The sequence below is a fragment of the Stenella coeruleoalba genome (assembly GCF_951394435.1).
Source record: "Stenella coeruleoalba genome assembly, chromosome: 3".
NCBI classification, from domain to species: Eukaryota; Metazoa; Chordata; class Mammalia; order Artiodactyla; family Delphinidae; genus Stenella; species Stenella coeruleoalba.
The window spans coordinates 60,340,987-60,362,956 of NC_137148.1; the positions used below are offsets into that span (position 1 = coordinate 60,340,987).

The following is a 21,970-nucleotide window of genomic DNA, read 5'->3' on the forward strand; positions in this document are numbered from 1 at the left end:
AGAGAACTCCCTTGCCTCTTCCACCATGTGATGACAGAGGAAGAAGACAGCTGTCTATGAACCAGGAAGTAGGTTCCCACCAGACACTGAATCTGCCAGCACCTTGACCTTGGACTTCCAGCCTCCAGAACCATGAGAAATAAATTTCTGCTGTTTATAAGCCACCCAGTCTGTGGTATTCTATTATAGCAGCCAGAACAAGCTAAGACAGGCCAGTATTGGTTATTTTTCCTATATAACACATCACTCCCAAACTTAGTGACTGAAAACAACAGTCATTTATTATCTCTCATGGTTCCTATGTGTTGGGTATTTGGGAAATACTCAGTGGGGTGGTTCTGGCTTGGAGTCTCTCCTGATTTTCAGTCAAATGGTGGTTGAGAACTGGGGTTGCCTCGAGGGCTTCTTCAGCCACACGTCCACGACCTGGGCTGGGATGATCAAAACCTCTGCGGACTAAAACAGCTGGGGCTCCCAGGTGTCTCCCTCTATCTCTGTGTGGTCTCTCCACATGGTCAGTCCAGCATGGCAGCTTCATGGGAGCTGGACTTCTTACATGGTAGCTCAGGGCTACCCCAGGAGAGGGAGAGAACACACACTGAAGGCATGTTGCCTTCTTCTAATTTAGCCTCAGAAATTTCACGGTCACTTTGCCAATTTATTAGAAGCATGTCGCTAAGTTCGGGCCATATCCCCTCCCAGTCCTGTGGCCCAGGAAGCTGGGTGACAGCTCCTCCCTGCTATTAGTCCTGGGACGGTGCACCCTGGTGATTTCCCTGCACGCTGACCACACCTTTGTACCGTCCTTGTATTAAACGCCCCGCAAATGACCCCCTTGTGAGCCGCCATCTGTTTCCTGCTCTGACATTGACAGTTACACCCATCTCCCTCTTCGAGATGTGGTGAGGACTTGCCCAAGTTCCCAGTCAGTGATCTGGGGCTTGGGATACCTAATCCAGAGCCGTTTTGTTTCCACCCTATAGCTACTGCGCGTGGAAACCGGAATAAACCCCCTGAAATCCTTGATTACTCCCACGGGGTGTTGCTTATAAGGAGGTTCACAGCGCTGTGCTGAGCCTGAAGCAAAAGGAAGAACCACTAAGACCCCTGGTGTCTTTATCTAAGACTTCGATATTTTGTTTATCCTGGGGTTTTTTTTGGCATCGGTTTTCCTTTTACGTTTTACCGCATCATACTCTTTATCATGATGATGAGTTTTTGTGCCCCAGAGTGCCCTCGCTGCCCTGCCTGAGTCCCGGCCCTGTCCCCTTACCCCTCCCCACTTTTCTCACTGCCACTCCACACAGCTGGCCGTGGTCTTCAGAGCCGACTCCAGGAACTGTTTCAGCCCTTCCTCCCTTCCCTTTCCTCAGGTTTCACATTACCTGGTTGATGTCGCATCTTTGGATGTTGACAGCTAACATTTGAGTGGTGACAGTTCTTTAATTTGTAACTAAATGGGAAGAGCAGAAGCCCCTTTTGCCATTTGCTTTTAGGTACCAGCCAGGAGTGCCAGGAGTGCCAGGTGTGGGTGTGTGTGTGCTCTTGCTGAGGATAGAGATGGATGAGATGCAGAAGCAGGCTTTCAGGAGCGTACCTTTAGGGTTGGAGACAGACATACTAAAAGTCATGACAAAATATGGTAAGGGCTTTCAGGCATATATGTAAAACGTTATGAGTCTAGAGCAGCTAAATCTGTTACTCAGAGTGTGTGGAAGGAAGGACGCAGGGGAGGGAGGAAAAGAAGGGAGAGAGGGAGGGAGGAGGGAGGAAGGAAGGGTTGGCAGAGGGGAGGAGCAGGCTGGCCGCTGCCAGGGGTCCGATAAAAGTCAGCTAAGAAGGCACCGCAGATAGCTCACCGCTGCGTTGCTTGCTTGCATTTTCCTCTATTGCTTTCCTTATTTAGAACCTCTGGTGTCACTCCACGTAACTGGCAGACTTTTCTCCTTTAGATCTATTCTAAGGCACTAAGAAATGAGCCTCTTTACACTTCCTTTGTCTTCCATCAGAGCAGAGGCTGATGTTCTGTGCCCATGCGCGTCACCACTACCTAATGACAAACACACCAGTACTGGACCCGGCTGTACTTTTCCCTTTGATGCAGGCAGTGAGGGATTACTAAATGGCATTTCATTATGATCTACTGGCTAGATGTTAGTCATGGCATATTTTAGAGTAAGCCCGAAGGGAGCTGAGATAACAATGTCACTCCAAAGTCAAGGATGCCGTTGCAGAAACATGAGCAACCCCCAATCTCCTTCGCAGTTATTGATCTGCCAGCATCTTGCTTTGGCCTGTGCCATCTCACTTTCTGCTGCTAGTAATTTTAAAACCTAAAACATAATTTTGGGGGTGAATGTCCAGGGTTGCTGTCTTTGAAGGAGGATTGATTACCTGTCTGGATAGAGAGAGATCTTTTTAGCCTAGACTTCGTTTCTGACTCATTGTGATAATTGGGCACATCATTTAATCTCTCTTCTTTCCTCCCATCATCACTGTTTGTTTGGAAGTCTTGCCAAATCGTTGCTTTCTTATTCCCAGTATCCCTAAGGCTTAACAGAGGACGTCATTCAATAATCCCTGATATGGAATCAAATATTATTCTCTTTGGGTAGTTCCTAATTATCTTATCTTCTGTTTCCGCTTTATAACTTCAACCTTCCCCTTTCCTCAATCATATCAATTTCTCTACTCTCTACATTTCAATTTTTCTCTCTGTCACAGCTAAGCCACTATCCAGTATAATGCACCATCTTTAATGGGGCCCATTCCTAGCTAGTTTTTGAAATGCAGTTCTGTAGTGTATTTCAACTTATTTCTCTCTTTGTCTAACTATGGCTTTTAAAGTCTGTTAATGTTCTAATATGAAGTCATTCATTCTAATGTAATAATAATATAAAAAACATATCCTACACATGCACTCATAAAATTATCATTAGAAGGAAAGCCCTAGTGATAAAGACATATAATATCATTGGTATAATTTAATAATATCTACACTTAAGGTTATCCTTTCTGAAGGGCATATATTATAATATTTAATTCCTATACAGGCATACCTCGGAGATATTGGGGTTCAGTTCCAGACCACTGCAATAAAGTGAATATTGCAGTAAATTGAGTCATAAAAATTTTTTGGTTTCCCAGTGCATATAAAAGTTACGTTTATACTATACTGTAGTTTCTTAACTGTGCAGTGGCACTATGTCTGAAAAACAATGTACAGACCTTAGTTAAAAAATACTTTCTGGGCTTCCCTGGTGGCGCAGTGGTTGAGAGTCCGCCTGCCGATGCAGGGGACACAGGTTCGTGCCCCGGTCTGGGAAGATCCCACATGCCGCGGAGCGGCTGGGCCCGTGAGCCATGGCCGCTGAGCCTGCACGTCCGGAGCCTGTGCTCCGCAATGGGAGAGGTCACAACAGTGAGAGGCCCGCGTACCGCAGGAAAAAAAAACAAAAAAACTTTCTTTGGCTCCCCTGGTGGCGCAGTGGTTAAGAATCCACCTGCCAATGCAGGGGACAGGGGTTCGAGCCCTGGTCGGGGAAGATACCACATGCTGCGGAGGAACTAACCCGTGCGCCACAACTACTGAACCCGCATGCCTAGAGCCCATGCCCTGCAACAAGAGAAGCCATCGCAATGAGAAGCCCGCGCACCACAATGAAGAGTAGCCCCCACTCTTGCAACTAGAGAAAGTCCGTGTACAGCAACAAAGGCCCAACACAGCCAAAAAAAAACAAAAAACTTTCTTGCTGAAAAAGGCTAATTGTCTGACAATGCAGGGTTGCTACAAACCTTTGATCTGTAAAGAATGCAATATCTGTGAAGTGTAATAAAGTGAAGTGCAATTAAATGAGGTATGCCTATAATAATTCCCAGTGTAGATCACCATTTTACAGGTGAGAAAACTTATGATCAAAGAAGTCATTGAACCAGGGTTTTTGTTTTTATTTTGTTTCTCTATTTTGAAGACACCTATTATTTTGTGAATCCAGCATTCCTTTTTTTTCTGGAAACCGCTTCTCCCTTCCCCATTCATATGGCTGTCATGAGAACAGTCATGGAATGACTGGATCCTATCCTCTGGCCTCGGAGCCTTTTCCCACTAAGTTTGTGGACTGGGGATTATGAGTACATTGGATCAGAGTATTTTTATTTGTCTAAGGGTAACTTGTAAAGCTAAGGCATTACTGGTGGCTGGTTTACCACCACAAAAGCTACAGATGTTGGGAGAAGGCAGCCTGAGACAGAGAGACTGGGAAGTAGCTCCTGACTCCAGCATTCTGCAAGCCATCCTGATAATAACTTCCCCTTCAGTTCCAGTTCGCTATCAGTCACTTGCAACCCCCGAAAGTCCTAACCTCTATTGACTGCTGGTCGTCTTAACCACATCAAAGGGAGATAATGGATTTGAGTTGAAAGTCACTGACATGTGAGAGTTTCATTCAAAGGCCAAGTTATACTAGACCCCCCAAGGAACTAGTTTAGTTTCTTCCTTCCTGATCTCAAACACATCTGAAAAAGAAAACTTATGTATTAAAAATAACTACGTTAAGAGAATGGACTTAAGGACACTGGGAGGGGAAAGGGTAAGCTGGGACGAAGTGAGAGAGTGGCATGGACATATATATACTACCAAACGTAAAATAGATAGCTAGTGGGAAGCAGCTGCATAGCACAGGGAGATCAGCTCGGTGCTTTGTGACCACCTAGAGGGATGGGATAGGGAGGGTGGGAGGGAGGGAGTCGCAAGAGGGAGGAGATATGGGGATATATGTATATGTATGACTGATTCACTTTGTTACACAGCAGAAACTAACACACCATTGTAAAGCAATTATACTCCAATAAATATGTTAAAAAAATAAAAAGGATTTTGGGAGGCATACCTGATTAGGACATACTACAGAAATCATCTTCAGGAATATTTTACTGAAAGAAAAGTCCTTAAGGTTGTGAACATCTAGAAAGATGAGTTGTATTGATGCTGTCCTTCACTAGTTACCCAGGGAGCTTGTGAGTAACCATTTGTTCCATGGACAGTTGGGAGTAAAGATATTTTATTAATCTGATTTCCAGTGTTAGGATTTCACGTTACCACAAAATTCTATTGAGCTTAGGGAGCCTTTCTGCAGGTGTTATTAACCTCATTTCGGACTGAAGAAAATTTGGCAGGACATCCTGAAATAAATCAGCAGTGCTGCAAAGAAAAAGATCGGTAAGAATTTCTCTCGTAGGCTAACTCCCTCTTTTACCAGATACTGTGGGTTATCTAAATTAATCCAAATGATGACTCTCCCCCACAGAAGAAGGAAATTAAAACTTTAAATCAACCAAAAAAAAAATAACTACATTAAAAAAATAGTCAAATTCATTCAAACAGCAAGTCATCTTGAAAGAAATGGAAAACTAGTTGGTTTTTTTTTTTAGTTTTTTTTAGTGCCATTGTGGTGGGTCATGTGACCCTTTACTGAAAACTAGTTTTTGTTGGTGGTGGTTAATTACAATGGGCTATATTCAGTCATCTTTATTTCTTAAAGAACTCAATCATATGTCCCATTTCCAACATTTCAACATACCACTCGGGAAAGGGAAAAGGAAGATCTTCTAGAGCAGGTATTGCTAATGTTCTCTGTTCAAGTGATTAACAAAAGAAAAAGTGTACTATTATATGTAGGGAATACTTAAGGGAATCTTAAGACAGATCCTAGAGTAGAAAGAGATTTGGGATTACATTGTCCCCTTTCTGCTTCAGACACCGCAGTGTGTAAGCCTTGGCAGCCTCCACAAACTTGCACTTGGCTCTCATAATCACGTCATAGGCCCTGTGGGTGACAACAAAGTCCCTCTTTATGCTGCTTAGAAGTTGGCTATGTGCACCTCTTCAGTCTCAGCAAAATTTTAAAATCCCACCCCTGCCATGTTCATGGATTGAATATGGCTCTGTATCATGTGGCCACCTTGACCTTCAGGCTTAACACAGTGACAATTTGCTCTGGGGCTTTGTGAGAGGAAAAATGTCTTACCTAATGAAAAGGATGTCTTAACCCTTCCTAACAATAATTTAAGATCTAAAATATACTGAGCAGGGATTGTATTAACATCAGCATGGGAGAGGCTGTCTAGAAAAACATGGAGAAAAACTAAAATGTGTGCAGAGAATGGAGGTGAACATAGGAATAATTTCCAACCAGCATGCTTGGGGACTCTGAGTTAACTCAGAACGTATTTCAAAGTAATCAATTTGGTTAAACAAATATTAAGCTAATTGTCTCAATGACTAAATTGGCCCATGAAAATAATTTTTCTTCAGACATAGACCTAGTTACTGTCCAGAAACTTTTTCTTCTGTCTAATCCAAACGGCTCTTCCATTGCTCTCACCCACTTTTTTTTTTTTTTCCTGCAGTACGCGGGCCTCTCACTGTCGTGGCCTCTCCCATTGCGGAGCACAGGCTCCGGACGCGCAGGCTCAGTGGCCATGGCTCACGGGCCCAGCCACTCCGTGGCATATGGGATCTTCCTGGACCGGGGCACGAACCCGTGTCCCCTGCATCGTCAGGTGGACTCTCAACCACTGTGCCACCAGGGAAGCCCGCTCTCACCCATTTTTAATACTTCGGCTCACAGAGAATGGCTACCTTCTTCTCTTTGTCCTCCAACTCCATCTTCTTGTTATTCCCCTATAGGTTCTAATTTTCATCCTTTAGTTACTCTTATTTAAACAAAACAAAACAAAACAAAACACGGTTTCCACTGACTTAGTAGATATTTGCCAAACTGGTGAAAATAACACATGAATATCCCCACCTAGGATTTGGTAGGAATGAAATTCTTTTTCTACCATAGTTTGTGGATTGTTTCGTAAAACAGGATGTTACCCCTCTGTCATCGTGTTTCCCCAGCTCTTTCTGGAGACAGGCCAGGCATGTGTGCAGTTGAGGTTAAGCCATTTTTTTTTCTATTTTTTTTATTCCTCTCAGGTTTCTTTATACCCTCTCTAAGATTCAGACATCCAAAGAGTCCCAGGGTGGGGAGAAGGACATAGTGGCCAGTGTTTATGACATTTGGGTGCCCTCTCCTCTCATGCTGTCTGTGGTCTGAGGACTGTTTACAAAGTTGGACTATGGTAGGAAGGCCTCCAGGTTAAACAATTAAGAGGCAGCTCCTTCAGAGCTCAGAATTGTCTTAAATATGAAAATATCAAGTTCTGACACCACTAGACAAATGGCTGCTTCATTCTGAGTATTTATAAACTAAATATAGAACTATTTCCTTGAGTCAAAAAAAAATGATGGTCTTATTATTTGGATTAATTTTTTTTTTTTTTTTGGCGGCACGCGGGCCTCTCACTGCTGTGGCCTCTCCCGTTGCGGAGCACAGGCTCCAGACGCGCAGGCTCAGCAGCCGTGGCTCACAGGCCCAGCCGCTCCGCGGCATGTGGGATCTTCCCGGACCGGGGCACGAACCTGTGTCCCCTGCATCGGCAGGCGGACTCTCAACCACTGCGCCACCAGGGAAGCCCTGGAATAATTTTAATAGTAAAGAAAGCTATGGGTAGTAACCATGTTTTCTGTCAGGCAGAAGTAAAAACATGATTTTTTTTTAGGATTTGTAGTGGCCTTGCTCAGCACAGAGATTGGAGAGGGGTGGGAAAACTGAAAGTGGAGATCTTCATATTTCCCACAGTTTTGGACATAAAGGAGAAGCAATTCTCTTCTCATCTAATCAGCAAAGATAAGGTTAACTTATTCCTGCATCTCTAAGTCATTTGTTTAGCCCTGGAAATTTGATGATGAGCTGTTTTAATAGAGCTTTTCAGCAGGTCCTTCTACCAGAGTATGAAAGTAATCCAGGTGTTCGAAGGCGTGAAATGGAATGACGCCATCTTTCAGTGGTTCAGATGGATGTTAAGGTCATGGCCACGGTTAGCTGGCCCAGGAGTGTGTCCATCCTCTATACATTCAGGCTATGTGACAGAGCTCAGCTGAAATCCAGGAGTCCATGGACTCCACAGTTAGCTTTCTATTAAGGAAAAGCTTACAAGAAACTGGACCAGGATAAAGCAAAGACCAAGGGACAGAAAGAAAGCTTGAATTACATGATTGCAATAGTCTGCGAAATCAGCTTCTCTTTGGAGCTGAAAATGCCTCAAGTTTCTTCCTGAGAGGCATGAGCAATTGCATGAATACTATATTCTCTGACAATTTCCAACATGGCTCCATTTAAGGTTATGTGACAAGTCTGTATGATAAGGTTGTGTGTGTTTGGGTATTTTATGCCTGTGGGTAACACTGTCACTTGGCTTTGCAAAACCAAAAATTCCCTGCATGTCCATGGGAGAGGATAATTCAGCATGTGGCCGACCAAGTAAAATGCCGTCCCTTATTCTCTATCCTTGCTTCATTCTTTCTCTCACACTTTAATTCACTAAGTTGTAAGTGTCTGAAATCATTCTCGGTGAATAACGCTGGACCACTCGGAAAGTTTGCAGCTGAGAGCTGGACCCTCGTCATCACCAAGCACTTTGTCACTGAGACAGAGTAACCCATGGTTACTGAGCTCAGATCAGTTAAGGGGCAGAGAGCCTCCCCTCCTCACTGCTCTATAAAAGAGACCCGCAAAGGGACCCTACCAGCTTCTAGCTCTCAGCCTGGGGGAGCGCGTGGGAAGCAAAGCCCAGACCTGCGGAGCAGAAAGCACCAGCTGCAGAGGCAAGGCCGGCATGGCTCCCACTTTCAAACTTCAGTGTCACTTCATTCTGATCTGCCTGATGGCTCTAAGAGGGGAGAGCCGGTACCTGGAGGTGAGCGATTACCCGGTTGACCCATCACACCTTCCTGTGGTGAGTGTCCAGCCTTGGGGGTGGGCAGGCTGCCTCTGCTCTCAGACATGTTTTGGTTAGCTCTTTCTTCCCATTTACTGTGTCCCCTCTCCTCTGGTTTCCCCTGGGTCTTCCTCCCTGCCTCTTCCTCCTTCCCTCTGGTCCCTGGGCATACCCTGGTCTGATGGGAAAGGTCTAAACCTTCCCGTCTTCTCCGGACCCGGGAGACATTGACCCGGTCACTTTATTCTCTTTGCCGCGGGGCAGGGAGGGTGCCTTGCTTCTGGTCCCCCTTCCCCCTCCTTGAACTTTTGCGGACTGACTGATTTTCCTGGCCAGCTGCGGGAAGCTGTGGACTACGACCCTTTCCTACTCTTCAGCGCCAACCTGAAGCGGGAGCTGCCGGGGGAGCAGCTGTACCGCCGCGCTATGCGTGAGTCGGGGCTGCCTGGCTGGCGTCCGTCCGCGGGCAGCGGGGAGGTGGGGATTGTTGAGGACCGCGGGGGGCGCAATTCCCATGGCTAAGGGTCAGTCCGAGGAGTCGCACTGGGGCGAGATGGGGTGACGCACCCGGAGCGCGGGAGCGGGGCGCAGCCGAAGCTGGGAGTCAGGGCGCGAGCGGAGAGGGGCTGCCCGGGTGCCGCCGCAGTGGCTGCAACCCGGGACCCCCAATCCCGCTGCCCTCCCCCCCCGCCCCCCAGGGTGCCTGGACATGCTGAGCCTCCAGGGCCAGTTCACCTTCACCGCCGACCGGCCTCAGCTGCACTGCGCCGCCTTCTTCATCGCAGAGCCCGAGGAGTTTATCACCATCCACTACGAACTGGTCTCCATCGACTGTGAGAGCGGGGACTTCCTGAAGGTGAGGCGCCCCCGCCAGGCGCAGCCCCAGCCGCGGGGCAAGGGAGGGGTCATGGCCAGGACGCTGCGCCCTAGCGTGGAGAGCCGGCGACGCTCGTAATTAGATGCTCCGGTGGTGCAGGAGTGGGAGAGGCGCAGTCCGGGACCCCCGCGCAGCGTGTACCTCGCCCCACTCCCAGAAGGGCGAGTGCCTTGGTCTTGCAGTGGTTTAAATTCATCCCTGTGCGCTCTCGGTCCCGGGCGCTTCCAAAGACTAGAACTCGTGGCGCGAACCACTGTGTTGCAATGGGGAGCAGGTGAAAAGGGGTACAAACCAACTAGTACGAGCCCTCGGGTCCGCCGAACCCGAGGTCCTGATTAGAAGGCGACCTCACATGTCTGAGATCTGAGCCCGCCTTGCTCCTGCTGGTCCCTTTCTCTGTGGAGCTGTTTCAGGCTCCCAGACGCTGTCTTCAATGCCCGGGTGACCTGATTTTGGAGCAGAAGGGCACTGGCTGCAGGGAAGGTTGCTGAGAAGGAATCTAGTCTGAGGCAGGTGGGAGGCGCGGAAAAGTCCCCACTCCCCGTTCTCCATGAGTCTAACGGGTCAGCTTGGGATGGATGCTGGACTTCTCCAGTCCAGTTAAAATGAATATGATTAAAATCCCAAAGTGGAATTATTTTGGAACCTGTCAAACGCCGTAGAAGAGGACTGATCTGGTGAAATAATTTGTAGCTGGTAATTTTACTAACGTGAACTAGGTTGGACTCATTAAATTGGAGACCTGTGGTGATTTTAAGAGTAAAGTCAATAGACTCTGACCTTTTGTCCAGCCAACTACAAACTTCCACAAGTGAAGGAAAAAATTCCAAACTTGCATATCAGCCATTATCGTCTAAGTGTTAAAGTAGTTCTTGATATTTTAATATGTGATAAGAGTAAAAAAAATGAGGAAAATGGGTGTGTATAACCATCGGCAGGTAGGTAAAGTTGCTGCCCCAGTTTTTCCTCTTGCTATTTTTGAGAAATTTTGTTCATATTTTAATGAGGAAAGAGAAAAACTGAAAAACAAATTATGTTCCTGTGGAATTCTTCTGAAGGTAGGATGTGTGGAAAATATGACCAACACAAAAATGTATATTGTCTGTAGTTTCATTTACCAAGGTGGCTGAAATGATAAAGTATAAGAAAGTTTATTTACTTTGGAAATGTTAGAGTTTATAAAGGGGAAAAAAGCAATAATTAAATAATAATGCGACTTGCAAACAACCCTCACAGTCAAAATATATACAAATAGAAGGGGGGTGCAGGGGGGTGTGGGCTGTCTATTCCTCACTTATGACCGAAGGCCCGTGGCTGGATAACCTTTTCCCCCTTTTCAACACACCTGTGACTTCAGGAGTTGATGAAAGTGATCATCTTTGTCTGTATTTTTTGTTGGAAGGTATTTGATGGTTGGATTCTCAAGGGGGAGAAGTTCCCCAGTTCCCAGGATCACCCTCTCCCCATGACTGAGCGGTACATAGATTTCTGTGAGAGTGGTCTTAGCAGAAGGAGCATCAGATCCTCCCAGAACGTGGCCATGATCTTCTTCCGGGTCCATGAACCAGGAAATGGGTTCACATTAACCATAAAGACAGATCCTAACCTCTTTCGTAAGTGGACTAAATGTCTTCTTAGTTGGAAGGCAGGACTTGGGGGGAGAGAGTGTCAGTTATGCTTTTCAAAGGTAGCATCATTGCACAGACTTAAGAAATTTGAAGTGAGGAAGGATTTGAATGGAAATTCTTTTGTAATTAGAAATGACCTAAAGGATATTTCCAATTCATTATTATGAAAATCAAAGCAGTTTTTAATTTATTTACCAGGCTAGGTAAGATACTAATTTATGATGGCTGGAATTCTATTTTTTCTCCAGTCTTATTCTGATCTCCTGAGCTACTACAATGTATTCAGTGACAAACTTTAATCCCTCCAAGTCATTCCATTGATCTCGATAAGCTTGAGGGATCAGATATGAAATTGCAGTCCTACAGATATTTAGGTGAAGGCTGAAAGACTGCATATCTGGGATGTGTAGACAGATTTCATGCCCTGAGCAGAGGGTTGGACCAGAGGACCTCGACATTGCCTTCTGAGTCTGAACCCATTGCTCTAATTTAGTTCATTTCTGGTGGATACACAAATAGATGCTATAAAGCTGAATAGCCCAGGCCTAAAACACATGATCTTAATCAGAATGAGTTCATTCATCTGTTTATTATTTCTTCCCCATTAAGAGGAAAATGTTTATAAAAAAATCAGGAAAACATTCATTTTTGGTTGTATACAATAGTATTATTAACACTTCATGTGGTTGAAGAATGGGGCCTACCTAATCTGCCAAAAAATAATGTACGGACTGATCTCCCAAATTTTGTTTTTAAAAAACAAAAAAAAAGCTTTTTGAAAGAAGCCCCCCAAAATGGCTGTTTCTGAGGACTGGAGCAGAATAACACTAGAGGACAACATGAACTGTTTCTCCTATATCCTGTTTGCTTAGAGATCAGAAACCTTCTAGAATCATCAAGGAATTTCAGTTCTTTTTGAAATTAAGTGTAATTAAAGATATAAGATGGAAGCAAAAGGTAGTTCTGACATAGTCTGATCAATCAGAAACTTTTGTCCCATAACTGGCCAAAAAAAGTACAAACTCTGATGCTTCTAGTTTCATAGCTAGAAGAATAAATTTATTGTAAGTCTAGTCTTGAGATACAAAACAAAATTTCAGAAAGACTTGGGAGTAGATAAACATTTAAAATTTACCTATTAGTCAACTTATCACTTAACACCCAGGAAATATTTATCAGACATAAGCCTGCTTTGTATTTTTCTCAGCCTACTTTGTAACTAGTTTAATGTTTCTTCACTTTATTATCTCAAAAGTAACATGTAGCTCCAAGTTCAGTTAATAAAGGTTTCAGACAGACAGGGTTTGAGTTCTGGCCTTACCTTTAAGCCTTGATTCTTCCAGACTCCCAGCTTGAACTTGGACCCTAGTTAATGAAGTGTTCCTAGAACTTCTACCAGCTAGTGTTGTTTGGTTGGTTATTAATTTATGTCTTGTGAGTGTTATAAACAAGGTGACCCCCTGAGATTACGATCAGAAGTCCCCTTGCAGCCAGGGCCTCCTGACAATGTCCATACATCAGTGGTGCTTTTTATTCCCCAACTCCTTCCTTTCTCCAAATCACCTTTGTGATAAGTACTCTCTTCTGGGCCACAAGCCCCTAGACCATGAATAGGAGCTTAGAATAAGGATGAGATAAATTTCTATAAAAGCCCAGCATACCAAGCAGTGAAAATGTGATTTTGTTTTCCTACAAAGCCTGCAATGTCATCTCCCAGACCCCAAATGGAAGGTTTACTCTGGTCGTGCCACATAAGCATCGCAACTGCAGCTTCTCCATCATTTATCCTGTGGTGATCAAAATATCTGATCTCACCCTGGGACACTTAAATGGTCTGCAATTAAAGGTGAGTTGCTTATTTGCTTCCCAGTCACTTCCTAAGACCTCAGCTTTCTCAGAGCCAAAGTAACTATACAGGGCAGATGTGGAGGAACTGGTGTAGTATGTCCTTCTGTTTGGCGGTTAGAACTCACACGAGCCTGCCCCCGCTGCTTTAATAAACTCCTCTTCTATTTCCGTTATACTGCCAGTTGCATGCTCAGGTGCCTCTTCTGACTACTTGAATACTTTTCTTGTGATGTTAGAAATGCTTTCAGTTGGCAGAGTTGTGACATATAATTACAATTGAACTCTCTTGTACTTGCCTCTTTTAAACAAAAATTATCTCCTAGCAGAACCTAGTGTGAGTCATCTCCACAGCTGTTTTTCTGATTATTGGAATTTTCTTTTGACATGAAGGAAGTATCTCATTGACAGACTGTGTTATGAAGGAATGCTAAGCATAGCATAAAATACAAAACTGGATTTTTATATTGCAAAATACAGTAAAGTTTTGAAGCGTTTTTTTGCATTACATTTAATTCCATACATTTTGCAACAAAACATTAGTTGAGACTCCCCATCAACGTCTTCCCCCATGAACTTCTGTATGGATTTTACGATTAATGCTGAGCTTGACCACATTTATTTGCACTGGTAGCTTGTTTCCTTTGAGTCATCCTCATTTCCTTTTATGTTCTCATATGCCTAGGTTAAGACAGCTCATGCATTTGCTGGCATCCAAGATAGTCATACTTCCTAATCAGAAAGATTGCAGTGAAAACCAAATAAATAGGATTAGGGCTGAGAAAAGCAGTAAATCCAATTTCATTTAAGCCCCAAATTCATAGGCCAGTGCCTATTTTTTAAAGTTGAACCTTAGTGGAAGAATAATCCTTTGATAAAGGCCAGGATAAGTGGATGTCTTTGGTTTAGCCCTATAGGCTTGAGATTTGTTTGTATGTCATTCTTGATGTTTAATACAGAAGGTGGCAAGTGTGATAGATTGAGAGATCTGCACTTTAGTTATCTTTGGCTACGAGGAGTATACTTGGTGCTTACCACTTAAACAAATGTGAAGCCTGCAGTGTTCTAGGTATCTATTGCTTTACGAAATATTCTTTGAGTGCTTACCATGTGCAAGGCATTCTTCTAGATGCAGGAAATTAGCAACGAACAAAACAGGTCCTACTCACATAGAACCTGTATTCTAGTGGGATGAGACAGGCAAAAGTATAATGTATTTCAAATAGTGGTGAGTGCCCTACAGAAGATGAAGCAGAGTGGTGGCTGGGGACAAGGGGGTAGAGTGAGCGGCAGGCAGCTACTTGAGATGAGATGGTCAAGAAAGAAATCTTTTGAGAAGGAGACATTTAAAGTGAGGTTTCAGTGATAGGTAAGAAGGAGCCAGCAGCCACAGGAAGAGCTGGGAACAGAGCAACAGTAGTGCAGAGGCTCAGAGGCGGGAATGGGCTTGCTGAGTTCTAGAAATGGAAAGAAGGAAAAGTAGAGGGGGAGTGGTATCATACAGCATCAGGCAGACAGGCAGGGCCAGGGGGTGGAGAGCCCAGCGGGTAATATTACAGAGTTTGAGTTTATTTTCAGTGGGAAACCACCGAAGGGGTTCAGGCGGGAAAGTGACATAATCCATTTGATTATGCTCAGGTGGGGTGAGAGTGATTGGGAATTGCTGGCCTCATGACCAAAGTAATTGACAAAGTCCACGATGGGAAGGAGACGGTTACCTAAAGGTCATTCTGGCTTCCATGAATGATGATGAATGGGCTGTAGGGGCCAGAGTGGTGCAGCAGTGCCCCTAAAAGGCCATTGTCATAGTCTAGGCAAGAGATGAGAGTGACTTGGTCCAGGGAGATAGAACCTCAACAAAGAAATCTCGGGGGTTACTGTTGAGGAGCTGAACCCCAGAGGTCCCTACACAGCTCAGCTTCTGCCGTTGTTTATAAGAACAGCTGAGAGGTTTGGAAAGAGGAGAGGAAAGTCACTGAACGCCAAAAAGTACGTGCTCCCAACCTCCTTGTTTCTTGGTTTTGTTCCCTTCATTTTAGCTGCCATTTCTTCCCAACTTCTTATTTCCCATTTCTCTCTCCTGAGCCTGCCTTTTCCCCTTCACCTCCTCCTGTGAAATTTGGAACCTACAGAACCAGGTGGAATGTTTAGTCTAAGACGTGTTCCCCCTGGACACCCTCTGCTCAAGGGAAAGGCAATTACATTTTTTTCCCTTTACCTCTCAATGGCTTATTCAACTCTTCCTACAAGAAAATGAGCCCTGTACACAGTGGGGCTAACTAACCCTCTATTTCATCATTGATGAAATTACGTGTAAAATACCTAAGCGTAGAACCCAGGACAGAGTAGGTGCTTTAAATATATATACCCACACCTGCTTCCTTTCATTAGTCAAAGAGTTGCTGTTGTATGATTTTCTATCGGTTGTTTAGTTCCAGCTGCATTTCAATATCTTCCAAATGTGGGACTGTGTGCGCTGATGTATGTGTGTGTTTTACATTCTCTGTTTTAGATTTTGGTCCCTATGGAGCGTGGTCTATCTGTTTAGCTTCTAAGCACCTTGCCACATTCCGCTAGATCTCTTGATGGCTACGTCTCATGAAGAAGAGGATCACAGGCAAAACTGGCTGTATAGTTTGTAGGGGGACAGTAAAAAATGAAAATACAGGGGCCTTATTTTAAAATGATTAGGAATTTCAAAATGGTGACAGCAGAGCATTAAGCCGAGCACTAGGCCTTGTAAGTGTGAGCCCTGTGGGCACGGGTGGCACGATCACAAGGCCAGGCCTGATCGCGGGAAACAGGTGGCCCAAACGGTGACATTTGGGGCTGAGAGGGGGTCTGCTTTGTTTGCGTGGGAAAGTGAAGCACGGGAATTGCTGTGGATGACACAGTGTGGAAAAGATGAAGGGAAGCAGGAAAAGGTGGTTACAGTGCATCACACAAAGTCTTAAGGCTACACACTTATTTTGAGTAGCTTGAAATAAGTTTATTTTAGTTGGAAGGAGAAAGTTGATGGTAACTCTAGCTAATTTGAGCCCCAAATGAGGGGTCTCTTCTTTTTTTAATATTCTTATAACTAGTCTAAATCCTTATCAGTAGAAAGGATAAGAATTGTCTCAATAGCAGAAAAAGTCTTTTATAAAGAAGAGGAAAGGACTTCCCTGGTGGCACAGTGGTTGAGAGTCCGCCTGCCGATGCAGGGGATGCGGGTTCGTGCCCCGGTCCGGGAGGATCCCACGTGCCTCTCGGCTGGGCCCGTGAGCCATGGCCGCTGAGCCTGCGCGTCCGGAGCCTGTGCTCCGCAGCGGGAGAGGCCGCAGCAGTGAGAGGCCCGCGTTCTGCAAAAAAAAAAAAAAAAAAAAACTCTGACTGCATGCATGAAGAAATTCAAATAATTCATTGTGTATGTCCAAATGATTTAAAAAGCAAAGCATTTTCAGATTCAATTTTCATATATTGTATATGGAGTTTACAGATTCCAATTTCATCATTCTAGTCCTTGAGCTTATAAAAAAATGTTTTTTAAATGCACATACATTTTTTAAAATGATTACCCAACCGATTTAGAAAAGCAATTCCTATGATTTTTTTTTTTTCTTTAAAAAGTCTTACTTCCCAGAGTCCTGGATGTTAAATTAAATGGCGCTGCCAGGATGTCTACAGCTGACTGAATTCACCAACTTGCCATTGGTCCAATGGTTTGACTTCCTTAATTGGTTTAAATACATCTGCCTCTGCTGCTTTATTCTCTTAGAAGTCCTCAGCAGGTTGTGTGGGAATAGGAGATTTTGTGGAGCTGCTGGGAGGAACTGGACTCGACCCTTCCAAGATGATGCCTTTAGCTGATCTCTGCTATCCTTTTCACGGCCCTGGTAAGATATTTCTTTGATTATTATTTATGTGCCTATTAAGATTGTTTCCTTAAATAAAATGCCTCAAATTTTTTATACATGGGAGGGAAAGTTCCACCAAAAAAACTTCGATTTTGCACATTGAGCAACTGTGAGGATTTTGCATTTGAGCCTAGGCACAGTATCAAGAATGCATGACCACAATATCTGACACTGCGAGAAAAACTTATGAAGTAACAAGGTTGCGTGTTTAAGGTTTGCCCTAAGTACGACTATGAAAAAGACAAAGCTTTTTGGTTCTGTGCTCTGTCCACCTTCTTGAAGGTCCCTGCTTTCCTCCTCTCGAGACTAAAGATTTTACTGACTGAAAACCGTTGTTCAAATAGTGGATGTATCGTCAATTAGTAATAGTATAAAAATGAAGTAGTATCTAAATAACTTTACCATACATATGCATATGTGTGTGTATTACTCATAGTAAATATTGATACATTAGAAGGTGATACGCTTTATTAGAAATTCTCAGAACTGCTGAACGTCCCCAACTTCTAGCAGCAACACCAGCCTCTGAAAGACCACTGCAAAACAGAGGTAAATTCTGAGATCTAAAAGTGGTCACGGGTAATAAAAGACCTGGTTCTTGCCAAACAGAATCAGGTCTTCTTTGTTAAAGATCAGTGAAGCTTTTCCATTTGATTATGCTCGGGTGGGGTGAGGAGGGTGGGAATTGCTGACTAGTGACCAAATTAATTAACGAAATCCAAGTGTTGGGGGAGAGGGTTACATAAAACATTTCTGTAAAGGTCACTCCTGTATCTGTACTTCTGATGCAGGAACCAGTGATTATCTTTTAAGAGACAGAAGTCAAACAGAAGAACAGTCTTTCATCCCTTACCATAGCCCCCTTCCTCTTTTTAAGCACACATCACTAACCAACTAAGTAATGAAGCTGCAAGTCAGACAGCCTTTTGATCAGCTGTTACCTGTTTTAATTAAAGCCAGGTCTGCCAACCAGTATTTTCTCTCTCTGAGCTAATGCTGGGAACTTAATAAACAAAATCTCTCTGAAATAGAATTAATGTACACAGGTCAAGGGAAAAGATGTCTAAAAACCCACTTTGCTAAAAGCTTGAGGGTTAGTTTATACTAATTTACACCTGAGCCCTGGTTTAAACCAGTGCATCATGGCTTCTCTCCCTTTCTGTGTGCTCTCAGAGGCACTGGATCCTTCCAGGCTGACGGAGAGCACCTGTGAGGAGCTGCGTTTGAGCTGGGTAAAAAGATTAGATTAAGAACTGAAGCACACTCATGCCTTAAAATTTAGATAATTGAAGCCATAGTAATTCTGGTGCATGAATTATATGATTTGGTTTCAAAGGGTGTGGCTAAGGCCAAAAAACCACTTTTGCCTGTATTATTTAGATAATTGAAACCAGTCTTAAGGTAATGTGAAGGCTTGAATTATCTGACTCACTGGTTCATGTTAGACTTCACTTTTTTCTTGAATTCACCATGTTTTCATGAGCCCCTCTTAAGTCGTTCAGACAATGAAGAACTCTTAGGTATCCTGCCCTTTACAATGGATTGTATTAGGAATTACGTCAAATAATAAATGATATGCGCATTAACTAAAGGAAATAAGTCACGTTATGTCAATTAAAGTTAAGAGTAAGATCAGAAAAGAATGGCCTTGCAAACAATTTAAAGAAAATTAGGGACTTCCCTGGTGGCGCAGTGGTTAAGAATCCACCTGCCAATGCAGGGGACACGGGTTCGAGCCCTGGTCCGGGAAGATCCCACATGCCACGGAGCAACTAAGCCTGTGCGCCACAACCACTGAGCCTGTGCTCTAGAGCCAGCGAGCCACAACTTCTGAGCCCACGTGCCACAACTACGGAAGCCTGCATGCCTGGAGCTGTGCTCCACAACAAGAGACGCCACCGTAGTGAGAAGCCCGTGCACTGCAAGGAAGACCCAACACAGCCAAAAATAAATGAATTTATTTTAAAAACTTTAAAAAATTAACTTTGGACTTCCTCACAGAAGCTTAGCCTAGACTCCCTGGTGCTTATATTAAAATAATTATAGGGTTTATATTTATTATGTCTCCAAATTGACTTTTACCTAAATAACTCTATCTGGCTGTTTTACTTCATTTAAACCCAGGTGCATGTTTGTGAAGTACCTGTTATACAAGGTTAATAACATTTCTCAGAATTTAGGCCTTATAGAGACAACGTGGGGAAAAAAAGATTGAGAAAATTAAAACAGCAGAAAGGATTATTGTAGGGCAGATAAATCTTGCCTCAGGAACCAGATTGAGGCGGAAGAAATAAAACAGAAGTAATTTTTAATAAAAATGCTGAGTTTCACAAAACAGAAACAGGTACAGAGAACAAACAGATAGTTGCTAGAAGGGAGGGGAGTGGGGAATGAAAAGAAAAAAAAAAGGTAACTATGTGAGGTAATGAATGTTGATTGGCTTGATTATGGTGATCATTTCACAATGTATATTTATATAAAACCATCATGTTGTACACCTTAAATATATACAATTTCTGTCAACTATACCTCAATAAACCTGAAAAAAAATTTTTGAAGAATGCCTTAAACACACACACAGTTTCAGTATATAACTGCTCAGGCACATCTGTCCTAGAAGATACATAAATGTTGCCAGATGCTTATAAAAATAATGAATAAGATTGGATTTAAGAAAAGTAAGGATATCAAAAGCCATTCCATATAAGAAGTACAGAAAAAAATTAGAGCTAAAAAGTACAGGTGAACAATAGAACAAAAATGAGTATACTTAGTGTATGTCTAAACCACGCAAATGATATTTTTGTTTATATGTAAAACAGAATTATTACTGAGACTCAGAAAATAATAAATAGGTGATATTTTTAGTCTACATAAATGTCCCGCAATACACTCCATCCTTCAGCCCTGCCCACTAAATGCCACTCACACCCCCAGATATAACCAAAACCTGCCTCTGCAAATTCCCAACCTGTCCCTAGAGGGCGGCACTGCCCCCCTGAGGACACAACTAGAGCAAAGGTGCAGCAGGTCGGATGCTTGCCTTCCTCTGCCTTCACCGCCAAAGCTTTGCAGGTAAGAGAACATAAAAAGCACAAGGAGATATCTTCTTACATCTTTGCAGCCAGTTTTGCTTGACTAACAGTGTTCTTGCACATGAGGAGAAAGGCTGAGCTTAATTTCACTATTCTACAATTAATTATACAGTTGACCCTTGAACAACAGTGGTTTGAACTGCGGGGGCCCACTTATAGGTGGAGTTTTTTCAATAGTAGATACTACAGTACTACACGATCCTAGGTTGGTTGAACCCAAGAATGTGGAACCTCGGATCTGGAGGAACCGTGGCTCTGGAGGGAAGACTATAAATTATAGGCAGATTTTCGCCTGTGGGGAGGGTCCTCACCCCTAACGCCCCACGCACCCCCCACGTCATTCAAGGTCAGCTGTACATTATAAGAATGAGAACAAACACGTTTCACCTGATGGCAGATGCTTGGTTTGAGTACGTGAGAGGAAGCTACATCCCCTTGCTTTCTTCGTGTTTAAATGATCTCATGGACAGAAATGGTTTGACTGTGTCCTTTCTAACCTGCTGGGAAACTTTTACTTTTTCCGTGAATTATAGCCCAGATGAAAATTGGCTGTGACAACACGGTGTTGCGCATGGTCTCCAGTGGAAAACATGTAAATCGTGTGACTTTTGAATACCGCCAGCTGGAACCATACGAACTGGAAAACCCGAATGGAAACAGTATCCAGGAATTCTGTTTGTCTACTCTTTGAAGAACCAAGCCAATGATTTCCATGCTAAGGGAGTTTTTAATGGCCGTTATATATGATTTTGATGAGCAGCTAGTTAAGAACCTTTCATACAAATCAGTATTCCCAACCTTGAGCACATATCACACACACTAATTTTTGTACCTTGCTTCTTTTTCATTTGTAAGATATAAATGACCACGTGGCAGAAAATAAGCCCTCTCCCCGACCCCAGTAGAAAACCAGTTTCCAGTAATTCTTTGATATGCTACCAACCTGAACTGGTAAGACGAGTGCAATGAAAACTTGTATCTCAAGGGAAAATACTACAAAGAACTAAAAATGTTAGTGCTCTTATCAGTTTTATGACAGAAAACGCATGTCCGTGTGTACCAAAGTAGTTGCATCTATTTATTTTCTGCTTATTATTCTGTTTACAGTAGAGAATACTTGTAGCTAGTATTATTTATTGATTTGTAACAACTTGTTTTTAACAGACATTTGTAGCATGTAAAACACTTTGCATCCATAAATCCGAACATGAATAAACATATTCAGAATGTTGGCACCTCAACATCCTGCTTTGTTTTCCTGAGTAGTTCCTTCCCTTATTACCATCAGAAAATAATGTTCTCAGGTGGTACAGCATCAAATGCTGAACTAAATCATTTTAGACTTCTTAGAGCTCCAAGAACCCTGGGTCGTTAAGTAGGATTATTTAGGGCAGAAGGTAAAATTGCAGTGTTTGAACAAACAACACTAACCAGTTGGTGGTGATAGGGAAGCAGGATATGGGGATCCCTCTTCCACTGTCCTCCAAGAAAACTGAGAATACATGTCTTTGTCACAGTAAAGAGTGTACTTTTCAACAGGGACAACAAAGGCCTTAAACTCTCATAGACACAATTTGCAGAAACCTGAGTACTTTTTTGGTACTGAAGGTAGTTTACTGTTGACTGAACCTTGTCCACGTTTGGCTTTGAGACCAAGCATGTGGTCTGTAAAAGACACCTTGGGGTCAAAAATGAGGCCCTGAGGAACAAAGGAAATACTCCTAAGTGAATAGTCCTCTTTACTTTGAATTAATGGATGGAAGCTGCGAACTGTTCCATAATTAATGGCTTGATTCTGATTCC

The 21,970-nt window shown here is 43.4% G+C and overlaps 1 protein-coding gene across 1 annotated transcript; it reads left to right on the forward strand.

Moving 5' to 3' along the window:
* The first annotated feature begins 8,258 nt into the window (after positions 1-8,258).
* On the forward strand, positions 8,259-21,624 carry CRHBP (corticotropin releasing hormone binding protein). The gene is made up of 7 exons (XM_079917978.1): positions 8,259-8,805; positions 9,163-9,256; positions 9,525-9,682; positions 11,106-11,316; positions 13,029-13,177; positions 16,934-17,051; positions 20,701-21,624. Exons 1-7 carry the CDS (start codon positions 8,725-8,727, stop codon positions 20,856-20,858), a joined length of 969 nt encoding a protein of 322 aa, XP_079774104.1. The 5' UTR covers positions 8,259-8,724; the 3' UTR covers positions 20,859-21,624.
* Positions 21,625-21,970: the final 346 nt, after the last annotated feature.

Bases quoted from the DNA above. Each gene is read 5' to 3' on its own strand.
- CRHBP (XM_079917978.1), top strand. From the start codon at position 8,725: ATGGCTCCCACTTTCAAACTTCAGTGTCACTTCATTCTGATCTGCCTG. The intron at 8,806-9,162 runs GTGAGCGATTAC...TTTCCTGGCCAG, and splicing joins GGGAGAGCCGGTACCTGGAG to CTGCGGGAAGCTGTGGACTA. The intron at 13,178-16,933 runs GTGAGTTGCTTA...TTATTCTCTTAG, and splicing joins TAAATGGTCTGCAATTAAAG to AAGTCCTCAGCAGGTTGTGT.